At 43.0% G+C, this 21,059-nt stretch overlaps 1 protein-coding gene across 2 annotated transcripts in view; it reads right to left on the bottom strand.

The window, feature by feature from the left end:
• The window catches only part of tmem86a (transmembrane protein 86A), a 141,352-nt gene extending 129,579 nt beyond the window's left edge, over positions 1-11,773 (bottom strand). For both annotated transcript variants that reach the window (XR_007934194.1, XM_028796046.2), the window contains exon 1: positions 11,632-11,773. Coding sequence is in view for 1 of the 2 variants with exons in the window: in XM_028796046.2 (XP_028651879.1) it covers positions 11,632-11,652 (21 nt within the window). In the remaining variant the exon portion in view is untranslated. The remainder of the gene's footprint in view (positions 1-11,631) is intronic.
• Between the last annotated feature and the right edge of the window lie 9,286 nt (positions 11,774-21,059).

The raw sequence follows: 21,059 nt of genomic DNA, 5'->3' as shown, positions 1-21,059 counted from the left end.
ATTACTGTGCCCCTGTGTACAAAGCCAAGTTCAACAAGACATAGAGGATCTCAAGTGGCCTGCACAAAGCCCTGACCTCAACCTTACTAAACACCTTTGGGATGAACTGGTACACTGGTAGTGAGCCAGGACTTCTTGACCAACACCAGTACCTGACTTTATAAATGCCTCTTTGGCTGAATGGAATCAAACTCCCCACAGACTCTCTTCACAACTGTGTTGAATAAAAGAGAGGAGGCTGTTACACCATATCTGGAAATAGAATCCAAATGCATATTAATCCCTATGCTTTAAGAATGAAATGTCCAACAAGCTCATAAAAGTTAAATGGTCAGGTGTCTATAAGCTTTAGACCGTATAGTGTGTGTATGTGTATATATATATTAACCATCCCTTGTGGCTTTGCCCATGTAGAAGTGAAAAAGGACGGTGAGGAGGGCCCTGCCCAGCTCCCCACACCAGACGTCACACTTCCCCCTTCCCTCAGCCCACAACCTCTGTCTCAGATTAGCATGAATATATCGCTCCTTCAAGCTAATCCTCTTAGCGAATGAGAGAAGTCACAAAATCAACCGGAATATTCAAGCAAATTCTAGATAAAAGCCCGATCTTAATCCGTTAAGTAGTTCTCTCGTTCGCTAGCTAAGCGGAGGTAAGATATGCCCCAAGGCAGGCGCGTGTGTGAGGAGGACCCCTCCCGGCTCCCTACTCCTCCTGACATCACGCCTCCCCTTCCCCTCAGCCCACAGCCTCTGTCTCGGATTAGCATAAATATATCGCTCCTACAAGCGAACTTTAACTCTTAGCGAATGAGAGAAGTCGCAAAATCAACCGGAATATTCAAGCAAATTCTAAATAAAAGCCCGATCTTAATCCGTTAAGTAGTTCTTTCGTTCGCTAGCTAAGCGGAGGTAAGATATGCCCCAAGTCAGGCGCGTGTGTGAGGAGGACGACTTTAGCCCGGCATACCCTGACTAGACCTGCTTATTAGCTGTGCACACTGCATCTCTGTTTGTTAGTCATTTTGTTCAAAAATATCTAAGAAATACAATATTTAAAAACCGTTACTAACCCTCCTCTGTTCTGTTTCTCTTCTTGGTACCTTGCTGAGGCAGTTGGTGCCACTGCTCTACTGTCAAGCTGTTCTCCAGCCTGCGGAAAAATCATCTGCGATAACGGAGGACTGGAATCATCCGGTGAAAAGATTCTCTCATCTGATTGGATGGCCAGCACAGACTCTACGATAGAATGACCAGGAGGGCATGGGTGGCTTGATGGTCAGGGTCTCCAGGACTGTCACTGTGTCTGACTTTGTCTGTTCTAAATGACTGTGTACAGCCCAAAGGTTTATTGTCTCCATTGATGCTGCTGACTGGAATTTTTGATTACCTCTCCACCATTGTCAACTGGCTATCATGTTTCAGCCACCATTTCTCACTGGCTGTTGTGTTTCATTGTGTATCATTTATTTGTATTAATGTTTCATTTCATTTATAATGTGCATTTTTCTATGTGTGTGTTGGGAAGTCATTAGACGGATTGGGAGAGCATGGGGGGTTATGACGTCGCAGGAAACTGGTGTGGCACTCCTGATATCTCTGCAAGTGGACAAAAGTCTTTAAAGTGCTGGTGCTTCCTGTTTTGCTATATGGTTGCGAGTCATGGACGCTATCCAGTGACCTGAGACGAAGACTGGACTGTCTCTTCGGTGAATCCTTGGGTAACCACTGGTTTGACTTTTTGTTGCTCATTGAGTCCCGAATGAGGCACATGACCTGCATTATGAGGAAGCGTCAGTTACGGCAGTACGGCCATGTGGCGCAATTCCCCGAGGGTGATCCAGCTCACATGATTCTCATTGTTGAAGACGCGAGCAGCAGGACCAGGCCATGGGGATGCCCACGTAGATGGTAATTTCCGGAAAAGTGTGACTGGGCTGCATGTCTGCCTTTTGCCAGCCAGGATCCTGAGCTGTTTCGTCATGTGATGGGTGCAGCAACACGCTGTACCGGTGCATACTCCCCACCCTGACCTGACCTCTAGGGGCTCCCAGTGAAAAACACAAGGCCAATGAAAAGCCATTAAAGCAGTTTTAGCACAAACTGGTCCTGAACCATTGCTAGAATCAAGGGATCGCGATGATGATGTAAACTGGTCATCAGATGTTGACACTGATGCATGCATTTCTGTATGACTAAAATGCCATGACATGATATGCCCGGTGAATTCAGTCCCATGAATCTTCATCGTGATGCAACATTAGCTGCATGACAAAAAGGCAAAATGATTGTGATCGAGTGTAAGGACAAGCGAGACGTTGGCCCCCGTGCAGTATTCACAATTCAGCAAGGGTCAATGCTCGTATCAGGGAAAGTATGGAAGTCACAAAGCAGTGTGCTGAGGTAGCCACAAATAACACAAGGGTTGCATCGATTGTAAGGATCAGGCAGAGACATTCTACCCTTTCACGCACAAGCAACAGGAAAAATATTAGAAAAGTGCAAAAAGAAACATGTGTCTATTGTCCCGATTGTGAGATTGAGCTGTGCATCGGTGACTGTGTCAAAATATGGCACATGAAGGACGTGTACCAAATCCACATCAATACAGCAGTAGACACTCGGCATACTTTTCTTACGGAATTTATGTTGATGTTTCAGTATTATGACCACCAGGGGGTGCTGCAGCTCCCCAAACTCCCGACACAAAGGCAAGGACACAAGTTCCAGTGTGAACAAAGAGTTTGTGTGAAACTCTTATACACAAGCGTTTCCCACACCATAACTATAACTCTAACATTCAGAAACTCTGTTGTCTCTTCTCTGCTCCTCCAGGCAGGTTTTGTCTTCCTCCTGCCAACTGTGGCTCCCCATGTTGAGGTAGGCTAACACCCAGGAGTATATCCGGTGTCCCGACACTGTGGCTCAGGGATACTTCTGGGTGAAGCTGAAGCTCGACAAAGCAGGCCTCACCAGTCCCCTTGGTTCTCCCTGATGGCACCCACCAAAACCCAACAGGACTGACCCTGAGAACTACACTTCCCAGAGTGCCCTGTGGGTATCTGTAGCAGTACTGTAACATGGGGAGGTGGAGGGTTTGCTGGGAAAACAATGACCTGAACAACTTGTCTTCCATTACAGTGGTGTCCCGGCCAGATAAGGATCCCCGGCGCAACTCTGGCTGGGATGCCGGTCCCAGTGTGTCACCTCTCATACAATTTGTTAGAAATCATTTTACCAGCAGTAAACATAATGCTAAGGAAAAAAAAAAACTTTGCTTTTGTGATCAGGACAATGATATTTTGAAATTTGTCTGTTTTCGAGAAAATTCTCGATTCGCATTCAATACTGAGTAGTTTTCTAGAATATTCTTGAACTGTTAGAATTGTCCGGAAGTTTCTAGAATTTTCCAGAATTATCTAGAACTTTCGAGAAACTTTTAGAACTTTCTAGAACGTTCTCGGACTGTCCAATAGCAGTCATACAAGTATAGAAGCACAGGTGACTCGAACCAACAATTCGGTTTATGTTATTTTTTTGATTTGATTTAGATGGCATCAAGAGGTTGCTTGCACCCAGCAGATGCATTTTGCTACGTCTGTGGACAATTTATAAAGACAAGAGCGAGAAAGTATTCCGTGAAAGCATGTCGTAAGATGTGCGAGGCCTACAAGGCATACTTCGGCATGCCTGTCGGGGATCAAGACAAGCCCTGGGCACCTCATTTCACATGTGAATATTGCAAGAAAACTCTTGAAGGTTGGTACAGGGGAGAAAAGAGAGCCATGAAGTTTGCTATCCCGCGAATTTGGCGGCAACCGACTGACCACTCAAGCAACTGCTACTTCTGCATGGTGGATCCTACCAAACGTCGCACTGGCAAGAATGCGCCTCAAATCGTTTATCCAGACATTCCTTCTTCCATTGCCACAGTACCACACTGCCCCGAGCTGCCCGTTCCCACTGTTGTGTTACATAGTGATGGGCAGAGAAAATGAAAACAGAGCCGCACTGCACCACAGCAGCACCACTTCTGTTTCTAGCCTTTTACGAGGCATCAGAAGTTTAAAATGGAATTTGGGCAGGGGTTAGGGTGACCTCCGGGATCCCCACTAGATGCTCAAGGAAGGAGGAGCTAGGGAATTTATCAAACAGCGCACCTCTAAACTTTGTACAGTACTGACGCGATGAAGTTCAATCAGTGACGCTACGAAATGCTACCAAATCAACCACAATTCATTCAGCGTACTGTAAATATACAGTTTCACAGACATGTTGCATTTTTTTCTGGTTTGTTCAAAATCGTTAAGAATAATATAAAAGCAATCAGCACACCGCCAAGGTGAATCAGTTTAGTCTTGACTCTTGCCTGACAGTTTTTCTGAATGGGTAACGTATTGATGGGCGAGTGACAAATGGATAAGAAAAGGCATAAGCCATCTGGTGCCTAGTTTAGGAAAAACAAGAAAGAAGAAGAAGAGAAACACATAAAAGATAAAGGCATGCAGCTCCGTCATCTCTTTATACAGTGCCCTCCATAATGTTAGGTTAGGTTAGGTTTCTTTAACAGGAAAACATGAAATTTGCCTTCTCAGTTGCATCTAATAACAGGTAACAGACAGAATGAAATAAAACAGACAAATAGAAATAAGAAAGGTTAAGGTAAGGCAGTTAGATAAAACATATTTATACCAACAAAAAAGGTTACAGGATATAAAAACCTTAAACATTATCTCCGATATTTCTTATTGAAAAGTCGTATGGCACTAGGAAGAAAGGAGTTTCTGGAGCGATTTGTGTGGGTTTTCAAAGCAACTATCCTTCCTGATTTACTGAACTTTAGTTCTACATGTAATGGATGTCTGTCATCAGTTGAGATGATTTCCAGTTTCTTTAGCATTGCCCTCTGACACACACTAGACAAATCATCTACATCAGCCCCAATAACTTTAGCTGCATACTTCGTAATCTGCTGGAGCTTTTTTGAATTTTGGTTTGTCAGACTATTAAACCAGGCAATGAAACTGAAAGTGATCACGGACTGGATCATACTACGATAGAAGGACAACACACATTTCTCCTTGATTTTCCCCTCTGCTCCACATTTTAAAATTACAAACCCAACAATTCAGACACTGAGATTAAAGTGTACATTGCAGATTTTCATTTAAGGCAATTTGCAGACATTTTGGTCACACAACATTTTGCCTACATGGTCCCCTGATTTCAGGTCACCATAATGTTTGGTGTCACAGCAATGGCAGGTCTATTAAAGCAGTAGTCATATTTAGGACTTTGTCGTAGATCCCTCACATGCAATGACTGCTTGAAGTCCATTGATTTTGGTCATCCTAATGTTTTACCGATGTCTCTAATGGTTTGATTCTTGTTTGTCAGCTTCATGATGGCTTCTTTGACTTTCGCTGGCACAGCTCTTGTCCTCATGTTGGACAATGGCAACTAAAGACTTTAAAGGGTAGAAGTAAACTGAGGTATCATATGAAGCCAAAGAACGCAACTGAGGAATCACAAACACCTTTGACGTCAATCGTCCCAAAACATTACGGTGTCTTGAAATGAGGGGGGCCGTGTAGAAGTGTTGGTTGACCAAAATGTCTGCAAATCCCTTTAAATGAAAGTCTGCAGTGTGCACTTTAACCACATCTGAATGGTCTGATTTGTAAATGTAAACTGAGGGGTAAATCCAAGGAAAAATGTGTTTCTGTCAAAAACATTATGGAAGACACATAGTGCTGTAGTGCTACATAGTGTTTATATTCTTATAAAGAACTATGGGGCTCTGCCCCCTGCTCGCTTCGCCTCTCCACCCCCAGGTTTAGTTTACCGGATATACAATTTAAACAGATTGTTATTTTCATGGGGATTGTTGCATATGCATTATTTTCACTTTTACTTTAAAACTTTTGTAAAAACAATATTTGTCCTTTATTTCCGGCCTTGGGCATAGTTAAATCTCTTTCTCGCGGGACGTATTATGCTGCTTGTGTTGTAAAGGGGGGGCTGAACGCATGCTAAGGAGATGCAGTCGGATCATCTGCTGGCTTGCTGGTGAGCTGTGTGTTCTGCTTGTCGCTTGTCGTTGTTTCAAGAGCTGGGAGCACATGAAGTGTGTCTGCCAAAAGCATTCCAACAACTGCAAGGTTAGATGTCCGTGGACTTGTTTTAAATTGTCTGTAAGTAGGGCGTGACGTGCAAAAGTCACCGCCTAACGGGTTTTCCTTCCTAAGGTTGTAATGTCTAGTCTCACGTGATGTCAAAGTGTCTCTCCGAGATGATCTCATCTCAATTGCTTTGCTCAAAACCATCACCCCCCCCCCCCCCCCCCCCACCCCCCAAAGGAGGCGCGCTACGCTCCTGCCACTTCGCGTCTCTCCTGCTCACGTTGTGAAAGGGGAGAGCTGAACACTCGCTAAGGAGATGCAGACGGATCAGCTGCTGGCTTTGTGCTGCTGCTGCCAAGGTTCATGTTCTGCTTGTCGCGCTGCGCGTCAATCATTTAAAAGCCTGTACAGCAGCTGTCCTTTTGCCACTTCGCGTCTCTGCAGCTCACGTTGTGAGGAGGGGGAGCTGAAAGCTCACTAAGGAAATGTGGGCGGATCATCTGCTGGCTGGCTTGCTGCAGCTGCTGGCAAACTGCGTGTTCTGCTTGTCGCTGTTTTAAGAGCTGGGAGGACATGAAGTGTGTCTGCCAAAAGCATTCCAACAACTGCAAGGTTAGATGTCCGTGGACTTGTTTTAAATTGTTTGTAAGTAGAGCGTGACGTGCAAAAGTCACCGTCTCACGGGTTTTCCTTCCTAAGGTTGTAATGTCTAGTCTCACTTGATGTCAAAGTGTCTCTCCGAGATGATCACGTCTCAACTGCTTCGCTCAACCAAACCCCACCAACCCCTCTCCGGAAGTGTGCTAAGCACCTGCCACTTTCCGTCTCTGCCACTCGCATTGTGAAGGGGGGGGGGGTGGCGCTGAATGCACGCTAAGGAGATGCGGTCGAATCATCTGCTGGCTAGATGCAGCTGCTGGCAAGCTGCATGTTCTGCTTGTCGCTTGTCATTGTTTCAAGAGCTGGGAGCACATGAAGTGTGTCTGCCAAAAGCATTCCAACAACTGCGAGGTTAGATGTCCCCGAAACTTGCTTTAAATTGTTTGTAAGTAGGGCGTGACATGCAAAAGTCACCGTCTCACAGGTTTCGCTTCCTAAGGTTGTAATGTCTAGTCTCGCGTCTCATCAAAGTGTCTCTCCGAGATGATCACGTCTCAATCGCTTCGCTCAACACCACCCTGGAGTTGCGTTACGCTCCTGCCACTTTACATCTCTCCTGCTCACGTTGTGAAGGGGGGGAAGCTAAATACTCGCTAAGGAGATGCGGATGGATCATCTGCTGGCTTTGTGCTTCTGCTGCCGAGGTGTGTGTTCTGCTTGTTGCGCTGCGTGTCGATCATTTAAAAGCCTGTACAGAAGCAGTCCTTTTGTCTCACTGTCTTGTCTCTCTTGTAATGTCAAATTGTCTTCTGAGAAGATCACGTCTCGTCTCCCTCCCAAGATTTCCCAAGATTTTTTTTTTTTTTTACAATAGAGACATTTTTTCTAGTTTTATATTTTTGCAGTGAAATAAATTCATAAATATTTATTTTGTTAGCTACAACTTTAGATGGTCATGTGTTGTAATTTCTGCATACTGTGGCTAGGGGAGAATCAAAGGAAAAATGTGTCTTTGTCCCAAACACTATGGAAGGCACTGTATATATACTGGACATGTACAGTGTGCACACCAATACACTATTCCCATTAAGGAAAGTGAGCAAGTCAACATGCTGAAGACTTAAACTTTCTTAATGTTTGCATATAATGTCCTCTGCCATAGAGAACAAGTGATGTGAATACAGATGAAAGATCAAATTGCCTGAAGTTTAGCAGAGGTGCCACAAGTGGAGAAGAGCTGCAGCCGTATGTGTTCATACATTACTGAACATTTTCTTTCTTAGTGATTTCAAAAGGAAATCGAAGAAGATGGGGTCTTGGTCCCATACTGGACATATACAGTGTGTATACCAATTCATAATATAATGCTAATATAATGTAATATATATTAGGCATAATATTACACATGTAATGAAATAGGCTAACAAATATTAAAAGTTATATTAGCTTATGTTGCCATGTTGCTTGCTATACTATTACACACTGGGCGATGATATTCTGCTTTCTGTCAAACTATCTTACATAACATTGGATATGTTGGAATTTCTCACAGCTTCATAAATGATAATGTATGCACTGCAGCCTGTGTTAAAATGAATACAGCACACTAATAATAATATTAATAAATTTTATTTATACAGCCTAAGTAACAGGCACAATATTCCTTTCATTGAGGTGACATCATCAAGTGTTACCTGTGAGCCCAGAGCTCAGCAAAGGGAATTTCCAAATATTTTGTATCTTTCTGTAATATATTGAGGCTTTTATGATGTATTATGCCTAGAAACAGCCAAGAAGGGTGTATGTTTCACTTTTTTCCTGTTTTAAAAGTTTGATAAATTGTACATAATGACATGTAGTTCACATGTAGTGAAGACAGCAGAGAACATTATTGGGGTGCCTCTCCCTTCACTACAGGACGTATTTTACAAACACAGTGTCCGCAAGGCCTGCAGGACCCCTTACACCCCTCACATGGACTTTTCACACTTCTGCCATCCAAGAGAAGATACTGCAGCATCAGAGCCAGATCTGCCAGGCTGCAGGAGAGTTTTTACCCCCAAGCTGTTAGACTCTTTAACACCATGCTGCCCCCTGGGATCTTCCACACGGCCTCAACCTCCTCTAAAAACAGAACTTTTATACATGCGAGCCACCGTCCTGTAAAGACGAGTGTGCAGGTAGAGAAGAACTGAAAATCTCATACTGACCTTTAAGGATTTTGCACACTGCACTTTGACATTCTTTGAAACATTCTGACCTGTCATTGTTTAGACATCTTAAACAACGATTATCATACACTTATAATTTCTGTATTATCTATTATTAATTAATTTATTTAATTACATATTTATTGAGGCGAGCGCCCTCTTCTACGCGGTGGTGTGCTGGGGAGGCAGCATTAAGAAGAGGGACGCCTCACGCCTGGACAAACTGGTGAGGAAGGCAGGCTCTATTGTAGGCATGGAGCTGGACAGTTTGACATCTGTGGCAGAGCGACGGGTGCTCAGCAGGCTCCTGTCAATTATGGAGAATCCACTGCATCCATTAAACAGTGTCATCTCTAGACAGAGGAGCAGCTTCAGTGACAGACTGCTGTCACCATCCTGCTCCATTGACAGACTGAGGAGATCGTTCCTCCCCCAAACTATGCAACTCTTCAATTCCACCCGGGGGGGTAAACATTAGCATTATATAAAGTTATTGTCTGTTTTTACCTGCATTATTATCAATCTTTAATTTAATATTGTTTTTTGTATCAGTAAGGTGCTGCTGGAGTATGTGAATTTCCCCTTGGGATTAATAAAGTATCTATCTATCTATCTATATTTCGAGATTGCATAATACCATACATTGCATCAATATTCATATTTCTTACTATACATCCATATTGCTGCTACTTCTTTGTTTTGTCTTTGCACAATGTCTTGTCTTGTTTGTGTTTTAATTTTAAATTTACATTTTAATTCTATTTTTAATTTAATTTTTATTTTTTACTTGCACTTCATGTTGTTACACTGTGGACCCTGAGCTTCACAATTTCGTCTATCTGTATACTTGTATATGGTTGAGATGACAATAAAGTTCGCTTTGACTTTGATGTATATTTAATTGTGCAGATTTCTTATGGTGATGTAATTAATAACTTTGGTTTTGATGGTGAGGGCGGCACGGTGGTGCAGTGGTAGTGATAGTGCTGCTGCCTCGCAGTTAGGAGACCCGGGTTCGCTTCCCCCGTGTCTGCGTGGGTTTCCTCCGGGCGCTCCGGTTTCCTCCCACAGTCCAAAGACATGCTGGTTAGGTGGATTGGCGATTCTAAATTGGCCCTAGTGTGTGCTTGGTGTGTTTGTGTGTGTCCTGCGGTGGGTTGGCAACCTGCCCGGGATTGGTTCCTGCCTTGTGCCCTGTGTTGGCTGGGATTGGCTCCAGCAGACCCCCGTGACCCTGTGTTCGGATTCGGCGGGTTGGAAAATGGATGGATGGATTTTGATGGCAGGTGTGCAATTTAGTTTGTGTGTTTCTTGTCTGTGCAATAGTGTAATAATCAGGTTCTCTGCTCTGTCAGTGTGTTATTCTATTTGTGCAATATAGGATTTGTGTGTTATTTTGTGAACATTATTTATATAAATGTAATGTTTTAAATATTGTATTTTTTTGTGTTGTTCCAAATATCACAATAAAAATTACACTTAGATAGATAGATAGATAGATAGATAGATAGATAGATAGATAGATAGATAGATAGATAGATAGATAGATAGATAGATAGATACTTTATTAATCCCAAGGGGAAATTCACATAGTGCAGAATGGTGTGTCTTTTTTTTTTCCATTGGAGACAGATACCCTGTACGTAATTTTTATTTTGTAGGAGGTGGTGGGATTCGCCCAGGGCGCCATACAAGCTAGACACTCCACTACACAATACCATATAAATCCAATTTTTATTGCACTATGTGCAGTATGTGCTACATACAAATTGATCTTTCAAATACTTCCCGAATTTGCTCTTTCAGTTTATACAGAGTTAATACTCCTTTGCAACTTATTAAACACAGAAATGAACAAGGAGCAAAATGATCCATCATAAGCACAAAGGCATAATATAATTTCTCTGCATCCAGGTATGCCCATCCATTGGATTAATTGGAAAGAAAGCATGACTTATTACGCCTTTAAAGGGCAAGAGTTTGGCACTGCAGCCCCTCGAGGAGCTCATCTGAGAGGTCGCGTGTGGAGGTTTTCATCACACTTCAGTCAAGTTCACGGGCGCGGGGTTGGGGGGGTGGTGGTGGTGGTGTATTGAGCGAGCATGCGCATATTCATCGACGAGCGAAAAAAACAAACCAGTTAAGTCACATGACAAGGTTGTCTTTTGTTGGGAACTGCTACGGTTTGTGGAATGACAAAAAGCCGAGACAAAGGGAAACTTCGATTCGCTTAGTCCGCAAAAAGAAAAAAAGGAAACGAGACGTTCCTGTGCCGACAAGACGTAATTGAATCTCTCACAAGACGGGACCGGCTAAAGTGCCCAAGACGCGGGTTTATTGACACGGTCAATTGGGAAATGAACCACTCGAGCCTGGCTAGAAAAGCTCAATCTCTCCGCTGCGCCTCGACAGATGGCTTCCCGCAGAACGGCTCTAATCAGTAAACCGCAAACTGAGGCCGAGCTGTGATAAATCCCGCATCCAAAACGAATGTAATAAATCTCTCCCTGTCAAAGCATCGCCAAAATATTTGACAGCGCAGCGACTGCATCAAAGCCTGCACCGCTTTTTTCCTTCATATGATTCAAAACAATAACAACAAAAAGGCAGACACTGTACGGTGATCCGCTTCTCGGAGCGATCCAGCCGTTGACATCTTCAAGAAGGTACCATTTAAATCAAACAAAATAGAAAACTCACCACTGTGACCGGGGACACCATTTCGAAACTGCGGTCGGTTCTGATGGAGCAACAACCCTTCTGATTTCAATCACTTCAGCGCCGCTTTAGAAATTTAATGGTCCATTCCAGTTCGTTTCTGAGTATTCGCTGAGGAGGCGGAGTCAGCGCGCGCACTCAAAGACTGCCAATGGTGAAACGATTTAGTCACCGCCTTTGGTGGGTGTGTTTATATATTGATGGGGCGGGGTTTTCGCGCCACGGAGCTTGAGCACGTGAGGTTTGTTTTCATACAGGTCATTGTTTTGCGCAAGCGCGTTACGTAACCAGCGTGCTTGGTATTTTTAAACAAATGCAGACTGGAAATAAACCCAAAGCCAATACATACTAAAATGCACACTTTTTACATAAAATACAGCATTTAAATCTAAACGAATGGTCAAATAGAAGAATCTTTTATCGAAAATGCTTATTGAATCGGCGTGAGTGAGCCCGCGCGCGCCGGTTGATGTGTGTTCTGCAGTGGATTGGCGCCCTCTGCAGGACTCCTTTAAGATTGACAGCTGTTTTATTGGCGTGACAAGTATCAACAAGGTATGCCAAAGCAAAAAGTGCTCACAAAATATGAAAATACCAAGATAAAGGAATGCAAAGATAATAAAGTGTTGAGAAAAATAATACAATAAATATATTTTAAGAAAGTTACAGTGTTGTTTCCCCCCCCTTTATTGATCCTGTACTTTGAATTTTTGTCACAATTAATGTAATAATAAACAGAACAGAGAAAACATATAACACCGTTTCTAAATTGTCGTTTATATATCAAGGAGGTTAAAATAACTTTTATAGGAGGGAACTTCAGGCCAAGCTGAAGTAAAAAAAAGAAGAAATGGAAACTTGAGATTGAAGCAGTTTGATTTCAGATAAGATGTGGAGGGGGCTTTAAACGGTGTGATTGTGCCTTCCTCCTGCTCACAGTTTACCCTCCCAGGTGCCCGGATAATCTGTGAGGTCCAACTCCGCTAGTGCCCAACCCCTACTTTAGTCCACGTTAGCCTCAGTCCACACCAAGGGCCTCATTTATAAAACTGCGTGGATTCAAGCATTGGCACGCCAAAAAACGGGAAAATGAGTACGCAAAAAAATCAGCTATTATAAAACCTGACGTACACACATTCCTACGCAATTTACCGTTTATAAATAACAATCACTTTATAAAATGTTCGCCTCAAACGCAGCCATAAAACATCCACATATGGACCATGCTAATTTAGCTCATACATATGCAATCACGATGCTACAGAACCTCATTGGCTGGAAGAGCAGCCTCGCTCCCGCCCAGTCGTGGCCCCGCCACCCTTATTCAAGAGTACCGTACTGTATCTGGCTGTGCTCCGAACGTGAGCGCGCATCATTATAGCGCCCCTCTTCTGCGTTGGGGGTCCGGGAAAGGGTTAGGCGCCAGTGTCTGAGCGGGTAGCCGCTATCTACTGTCCCATGTAATGACGTGATTGCGGTTACAATGAGAACCGGCCATATGAAACACTGAGGGGTCAGCCAGTTACCTTACCCTTAAGCCAGACACCATGTATAGCGCCATCACAGCTGACTAAGCTACTTTGCCTCAAAATAAATAAATGTAGGGACTGAGACACAACGTTTGCCCGTCACATCTTGTGCATTAATAGAATGTAACCAGTCGGTTAATGGTTTCCAATACATCAGGCATGATGGAGTGAAGCATGGCTGAGATATTCCTGACCTGTTGGCCTGTGAAGTGACAACAGGCAACCAATATAAATTGACAAATAACCCAAAAAAGTTCTTCAGTGCAAATATGCAGCATTGGCACTATGAAAAGGCAACTAAAATGCAGTCTGTACATCATAATAATTGTTTTCATGGGTAATAGACAGTATTTGTCATGTCAAAGGCTGTGTTACCAGCATCATAGGCCCCTGGAGAAAGTAGCACACCAGGGCCCTTGTTTTGGTAGCAAAACAGAAACATACATAGGCATCAGAAACATTATGGGTAGATATACTCCTGGGGACACCGGTCAGTGCAAATTGTGCCCATATGTTAAGACGGCACTAAGCACATTACTATAATGGCAGAGTGACATGAATTATTATGTATGTGAGTCGTCATTTAGCTAGTTTGGCTGCATTTTCCTACTTGATCAACAGTGTTGCCATTTCCCAGTTTCTCCAAAATCTCAGCATTGCCGTAAGTATTCACACGTTCCCTCGTCTAATGTTCCTTTATAAATTTGCACACACACACATTTCAAGCCTCTTTTTGTGCATCCACAAGCTTTATAAATGAGTCCTCAGGGGTGCTTCCAACGATGAAAGCGTAAGTGTGGACAATAGGGGGCTCTCCAGCTTCCCAAACCCAGCACAAACAGGCACAGACACAGGTTTAAAGGCAAAGAGTCTTTTCTTTTGGGAAAACTCTTCTTTTATAAGGGTTTCCCACCACCTCAGCCACAAGTACAGCAAGCACAATACAGCACCCTCTTTGTCTTTTCCTCTTTCTGTCTCTCACTGACTCCTCTGCTCCTCACGCAAGCTTTGTCCTCCTCCCGATTCAGGCTCCACAATGTGAGGCAGGCAGCTCCTTTTATTTTAATCGCCCCGATTGTCTGCACAAGGGATCTGTCAGCACATTCAGGTGAGGAAGAAACCCCATGATGTAGGAACTCCCCAATCCTGCAGCTCCCCCTGGTGATGACAATGGGACCCAACAGGGCTGTCCTCCAGGACTAAAATACCCAGCATGCTCTACAGGCATCTATGTGGGACTCTAGTGTCATCTAGCATCCTGGGGGATATAAAGCCCTGTATAAGCTATCACCCCCTGTCCTGCCATCCTGAAGGCATCCCAGCCAGGTAAGGATGCCAACTGCCCTTCACATAAGGTATATAAATAAAATGTATTATTTTTTATTATTCAGGACTCCTAATCCTGGTAGGACCCAGAAGCAACGTTAGTCCCCATTGCTTATAAATATTGGCTGTCTATTGTATGAGAAGTTTTTTTTAAAAAAAAACAGTAATATTAATAATTTAGTGTAGTTCAATACAAAATAATAGTTAAAATAAAACCTAAGAGCTTTTGAAAGTATCATGCAGGCAAGCCGTAAATGAAAAAATGCTCAAATTAAGGATGTCTCATACTAAATATATCTCTCTATTATATAAAAAAATCTTTCGAAGCAATGAGACTTTTTAGGAGACAAGACATGACTTTTTGGAAAAGATTTTTTCAAATCCCATGAGATGAGAATATTGCCATGACATTTATAAAAGTCACGCCCTCCTAACAACCATTTTGAAACAAGACCACGGTGCTCTCCCCTCTCAGTCTTGTGAATGCTTTCTGTGCTCTCAGCTCTTATAAATTTTTATGTTTTCCTCACTTTAATTTCCCAAATAAAGAAGATGTATTATGTCCAAATCATGTTGAAGAATTTCATCCCGAAGGGTTATCAACAGAAGAAATGAGTACACTGGCAATCCTAGCACCGAGAAGCGATGAAGGCAAACAAATTAACGTGAAAATTGTTGATCGGTTACACAGCAAATTGGTTAAATGCGTATGAATAGACAATACTGAAACAGTTGGTGATGACGGTGCGGAAGATGAAAACATCAACGTACAATATCACAAAGAATATCTACAACCGTTAACACCTTCCGGTCTTCCTCTGCACAAATTACTGTAGAAAGATGGATGTATCCAAGAAGATCTTCAGGGGATAACATTACACAACAAAGGAGATCTTGATATGCCATTCGTATTAAAACGTTAACAGTTTCCCGTTAGAATAGCTTTTGCAAAGACAATTAACAAATCTCACAGCCAAACATTCTGAAAAAGTCATTTTATTTAATAGAGAGAAAGAAACGAAATTCAGTCACGGGCAGTTATACTGTACATCACATGGATGCAAATGTTACACGTCACATGAAAATTAAAATCTGTTTAAATTGTACATCCACATCCCCATACGCGAGTGGCAGATCCACAAAGAGACTAGTGCATAGCACAGGCAGGGGGGTTGAAGAGCGAAGTGAGCAGGGGACATAGCCCCTTAGTTTAATATAAAATACAGTTGACGTCAGAAGTTACCATACAGGTGTCGAACTCAATTCCTCGAGGGCCGCAGTGGCTGCATGTTTTCATTCTAACCATCTTCTTCATTAGTGAGCCGTTTTTACTGCTAATTAACTTCTTTTGCTTTAGTTTTAATTAAGTTCACTCAGGCCCCTTAATTGTCTCTTTTTCCTTAATTAACTGCCAAACAATAATGAGACATCAAACAAGCTACCACATGACCAGGGGGTTATTTTTCGTACGTGGATTACTCGTTTAGCCGGATGTAATTGTTGATGATTTGGCCTGATCCTGGATCTGTCGGTTTTTCGAAACTCTTTCTGGAAGTGTTTTCATAGCAACACATCCTAATCCTCAAACCTGCTCGGAGCAGGTTTGTATATGTGAACAAGGATTAGCTCACACACGTAATCAGTGTCCGTGCGTGGAATTCATTCAGTCATGGCTTCGCCGTTCATGAATGAGCGACCAATTGATATCGGTACGCAAATTATAAGACGAGAATTTCATATAGAGAGGAGTTTGCGCGATCCTTTATTGCTCCTGGAGGAAATTCTTTTCGAAAGATACTGCTTTAGCCGAGGGGGAATATTGTACCTCAAAGATTTATTAGCACCTTATATTTGAAGTCAAACTCTGCGAAGTCGGGCTCTCACCACTACACAGACAGTAGGCATTGCTTTGAGGTTTTTTACAAGCGGCACTTTTTTATATACTGTAGGCAATGCGGAAAATCTAACGAAAAGTGCAGTTTGCCAGGCAATTCGTAAAGTCTGTTTGGCTCTGAAATATTTCCTTCGGGTTTTCATAGTGTTTCCTGGACACCTGCGTGTGCAGACAATAAAAAAGGCGTTTCATGCCATTGCAGGTAGGTAATACACAGGCTAAAACACCCACAGTTCCATGAAGAATCTCAATCAGCCTAACATTCTCATTACCAGGATTTCCAAATGTGATTGGGGCACATGGGACTGATCAGAGTGGAGTTTGATCAAACATTATTTGGAAAATGTACCTCTCCTCCTGATGAATAATCATACACAGTGTCTTCATCAAATATTTGACCTTCGTCAATATCTCGTTGGTCAGACACAGGTTCAAGGGATATGACATTCCCTGCAACTGACCCGACAAAAAAGAGGGCTACATGGAACATACCTGTGGCACACATTGAGGACAAATATATGCAATGACCATCCTTTACCTGAAATGAAGTGACCACTGCATCCTGCCACTGGTTCTGAGGAGGAGCTTCCCCCTGGAATGCCCTCAGAAACAGGGCGATGGGCATTTTGCTGGAGAGCCAACTCTTCTGCAGGGGTTAGGTCTGGACTGCGTGGACCTCCAGCTGTTTTTTGCTTGTCTGCCTTCTTATTAGCTTTAAAATTAATGTTTTTTATATTATATATGATTCTTTATGTCAACAATTCTTTAAATAGTTATATACCAATATTTAAAATGTTTGAAGTATATTCTTGTACTTCACTTTAACCTGTACCCGTGTTCTCCTTGTGCTCACGTTTGATCTGGAATTATGACATATTAAATAATAATTAAACTGACACATAGGAAATGAAACGCTGCATTCAGTAAGTACAATGCACACTACTTAGTGTTTAATTTGTCAGACACTTTTTGCCAGCCATCTTTTCTGGTCTGGGCTGTGTTACCCCTTGTGCATATTAAATCTTGAAATTCTTCATGTCCTTCGAATAAAAGGTCTTGCGCCGCATGTGTGAAAAAAAAAATGCAGCCGTTCTTTCGTCATTTTGTTACAGCCTATCAAAGACTTGCTGATCATGTTTTCTAGACTCAATATATATGGGCTTTTCACTCAGCGCGGGTGTGCGCATTCATCTCGGATGATTAGATCCAGGTAGACTAATCTACTACGCAGCTGCGTTTGAAAAACTGACCTATCCCGGATGAGTGTCACCGGCATTAACTTATCCAAGATGAGGCACCTGATCTCGGATGATTTAAGCGACGTACCAGCTCACCTGTGCCCATCACACAATATCTGAAAATAAATAAAGGTTAAGGTCTCAGTAAGGTTGATCTCTCAGGTCACCAAACCATTTTGAAAATGTTCTTAGAAGAAACAGAAAAATCAACAGATTTGGAAATGTCTGCTGTGGCAGAATGAGAGCAGCAACAAGCCATTGAATTAAATAATGGGCTTAATTAACAGCAAGAATCAGGTTCTCATTAAGAGAATGTTTGGAGTGAAATTGGCTGGAGTTTGAAATCCCAGTTTAGCTGGTCATCTGTTGGCTCGTTTCACATCTCATTTCTGTTTGGCTGCTGAAGAAACAAATCAATTTAGAGGACTGATTCCTTAAAAACAGGGCTATTAAAATGAATGGAAAAGGAGTTAATTAGCAGTGAAAACTACTCACTGATTAGGAAAAGGGTTAGAATGAAAACCTGTAGCCACTGCGGCCCTCCAGGCCCAGAGTTCGACACCCCTGACTTAGACTGAATTCTGTAAAAATTACTTTATAACTTCTCCACAGATTTTAAATTAACAAACTATAAATCTGGCACATCGTTTAAGACATCAGTTCTGTGCAGGGCAAAAGTCATTTTTTTCCCCGCCATGTTCACAGACCTCAGAGTATTTCGCTTTTTATTATCTATGTCACAATTCCATTGGATCACAAGTTTACATGCACTTTGTTAATATTTGGCAACATTGCCTTTAAATTGTTTAACTTGAGCCAAACGTTTTGGGTCGCCTTCCACAAGCTTCTTACAATATGTTGCTGGAATTTTGGCCCACTGCTCCAGACAGGACTGGTGTAACTGGGACAGGTTCGTAGGCCTCTTTCCTTGTACACATTTTTTTAGTTCAATTGGTTTGAGGTCAGGGCTTTCTGATTGGCCACTTTAGTCCCTTGACCTTGTTGTCCTTACAAACTTTGTCACAACTTTGCAAGTCTGCTTGGGGTCTTTATCCAACTGAAAGATCAATTTTTCCGCCAAACTGGGCTGTCATTAAGAGCGTTGTCATCAGTCGGTCATTTTCAGACCCTCTTAGTCTTGAATAGGGTTGTAGGAAGTGCTGGGTCTGTCTCAGCTAGTACAGGGTGCAAGGCAGGAACAATCCCTGGACAGGACAAACACACACACACCCCAGCCACACACTTGGGCCAATTTAGGATTGTCAATCCATCTAACTTGCATGTCTTTGGACTGTGGGAAGAAGCCAGAGCACCTGGAGGAAACCCACACAGACACGGGGAGAACATGCAAACTCCACACATGGAAGACCCGGGAAGCGAACACCCAGGTCTCCATACTGCGATGCAGCAGTGGTACCACTGCGCCAACCTGAAAGCGTTATATTGGCAAAAATTTTGATTTGGCAATTTTTCGGGCTATTGTTAAAATCTCCAAAGGGTATAACAATGTAGAAACTGGCAAAACTTCACTGCGGTGGCTTGGCACCCTGCCCGGGATTGGTTCCTGCCTTGTGCCCTGTGTTGGCTAGGATTGGCTCCAGCAGACCCCCGTGACCCTGTGTTCGGATTCAGCGGGTTGGAAAATGGATGGATGGATGGATGGCAAAACTTCAAGGTGGAAAAACATCAACAGTGGTAAATCTACATCTACAGCTCAAAGTCGTCAACAGTGTCATTCATTGAGATGGACCACTGTGCCGTTGGGCAGGTTTTTTTTAGCTCTCATTGGACTGAAAGGTCATTTAATCCAGGCCTTTAATGACCTCTTGGGCACAGTCATCAGCAGTGTGTGCAGAGAGAGTGTCGACCTCGTCGAGAGGTTTACTTACCTCGGCAGTGACATTCATGACTCTGGTGACTCTTCCTATGAAGTCAGTAGACGGATTGGGAGATCATGGAGAGTCATGAGATTGCTGGAAAGGGGTGTGTGGCGCTCCAGATATCTGCAAAAGGACAAAGGTCCAAATCTTTAGAGTCCTGGTGCTTCCTGTCTTGCTATATGGTTGTGAGTCATGGACACTGTCCAGTGACCTGAGACGAAGACTGGACTCCTTCATGTGTGTCTCTCCAGAGACTCCTTGGGTCCTGTTGACTTTGTGTTGCTCACGGAGTCCCAAATGAGGCACATTACCTGCATTGTAAGCGAGCGTTTGTTATGGCACTACGGCCATGTGCCACGTTTCCCTGAGGGTGATCCGGCTGACAGGATCCTCATTGTTGGGGACCTGAGTGGCTGGACCAAGCCAAAGGGTCGCCCCAGTTGCCAACCGGGATCCCAAGTTGTTTCGTCATGTAGTGGGTATGGCAATACACTGTACCAGTGCATGCTCACCAACTTGACTTGACTTGACTTAACTTGAACTGAAAATATTTCCAGGACCTGACAATACTGACTACCAGTGTCACCATTCCTCATTCACCAGTTACAATGACATACACACAAACTGTTCTGTCCAACTCCCAGCTACCCAGTAGATCAGATGAAGAAAGAAGTATGAAAAGCTGCTGAGCTATGATGGTGTTAACCCTAAGGTGGTGAAGGAGTGTTTCGGGCAACTGTGTGTAGTTTTTCAGGGTAGCTTCAACCAGAGTCTGGTCCTACAAAGCACTCCTGCTGTATGGAAAACACCCCCAAGATAGTGTCCCCGAAAGCTGGTGGCTCTGTCCTCACACTGTTATACATCAACTAGGGGTTCTCCCTCTGGCTAGTTTTCAACTCCCTGTTTTATATCCTTTTTACTCATTTTTGTGTGATTTATTTATGCTAGTGTCACTTCATTAATATTGTTCATTATCTGCTTTGTTTTCAATGCCTGCATTATGTGCCTTGCATCTGGTGGGAGGTTCCCAAGGGGTGGAGCCACCTGCCTATCACTGTCAAGGACAGCCCCCAGTCCTATAAAGGCAAGAGTTTCCCACGGTTCCTGGCGTTTCATTCAAATGCACTAGCGAGTTGATGAGTTCACTTGTGTTTCTTCTGTGTTTTTGGGATTTTTTTTTTGATTTTTGGCTACATTTTTAAATTCTGTATTGAGACGTTGTTCACCTTTGCCTTTTCACATAGCCTTCTTGTGTGCATCAGAGCATTTTTGTAAAAGTAGACTTAATAATAATTATAATAAGTTGCTTTTATAAAGCAACTTTCACAAACCAAAGGTCGCTTTACATATAGAGTAAAAAAAAAAATACACAGAAGACAACAGTTTGACTAAGAAGAAAGTTTTCAGTTGAGGTGCAGAAAGAAGAGCAAACTTGGAGAGACTGAGGAAGAGAGTTCCAGAGTTGAGGGGCTATAGCACTGAAGGACCTGCCTACCCAGGGTGGAGAGTCTGATGCATGGGGCAGTAAGAAGATGACTGCTCG

Source organism: Erpetoichthys calabaricus, chromosome 2, assembly GCF_900747795.2.
Source record: "Erpetoichthys calabaricus chromosome 2, fErpCal1.3, whole genome shotgun sequence".
Lineage (NCBI taxonomy): Eukaryota > Metazoa > Chordata > Cladistia > Polypteriformes > Polypteridae > Erpetoichthys > Erpetoichthys calabaricus.
Note: the sequence above shows the minus strand (reverse complement) of the source record. Positions and strands in the feature narration are given on the sequence as shown.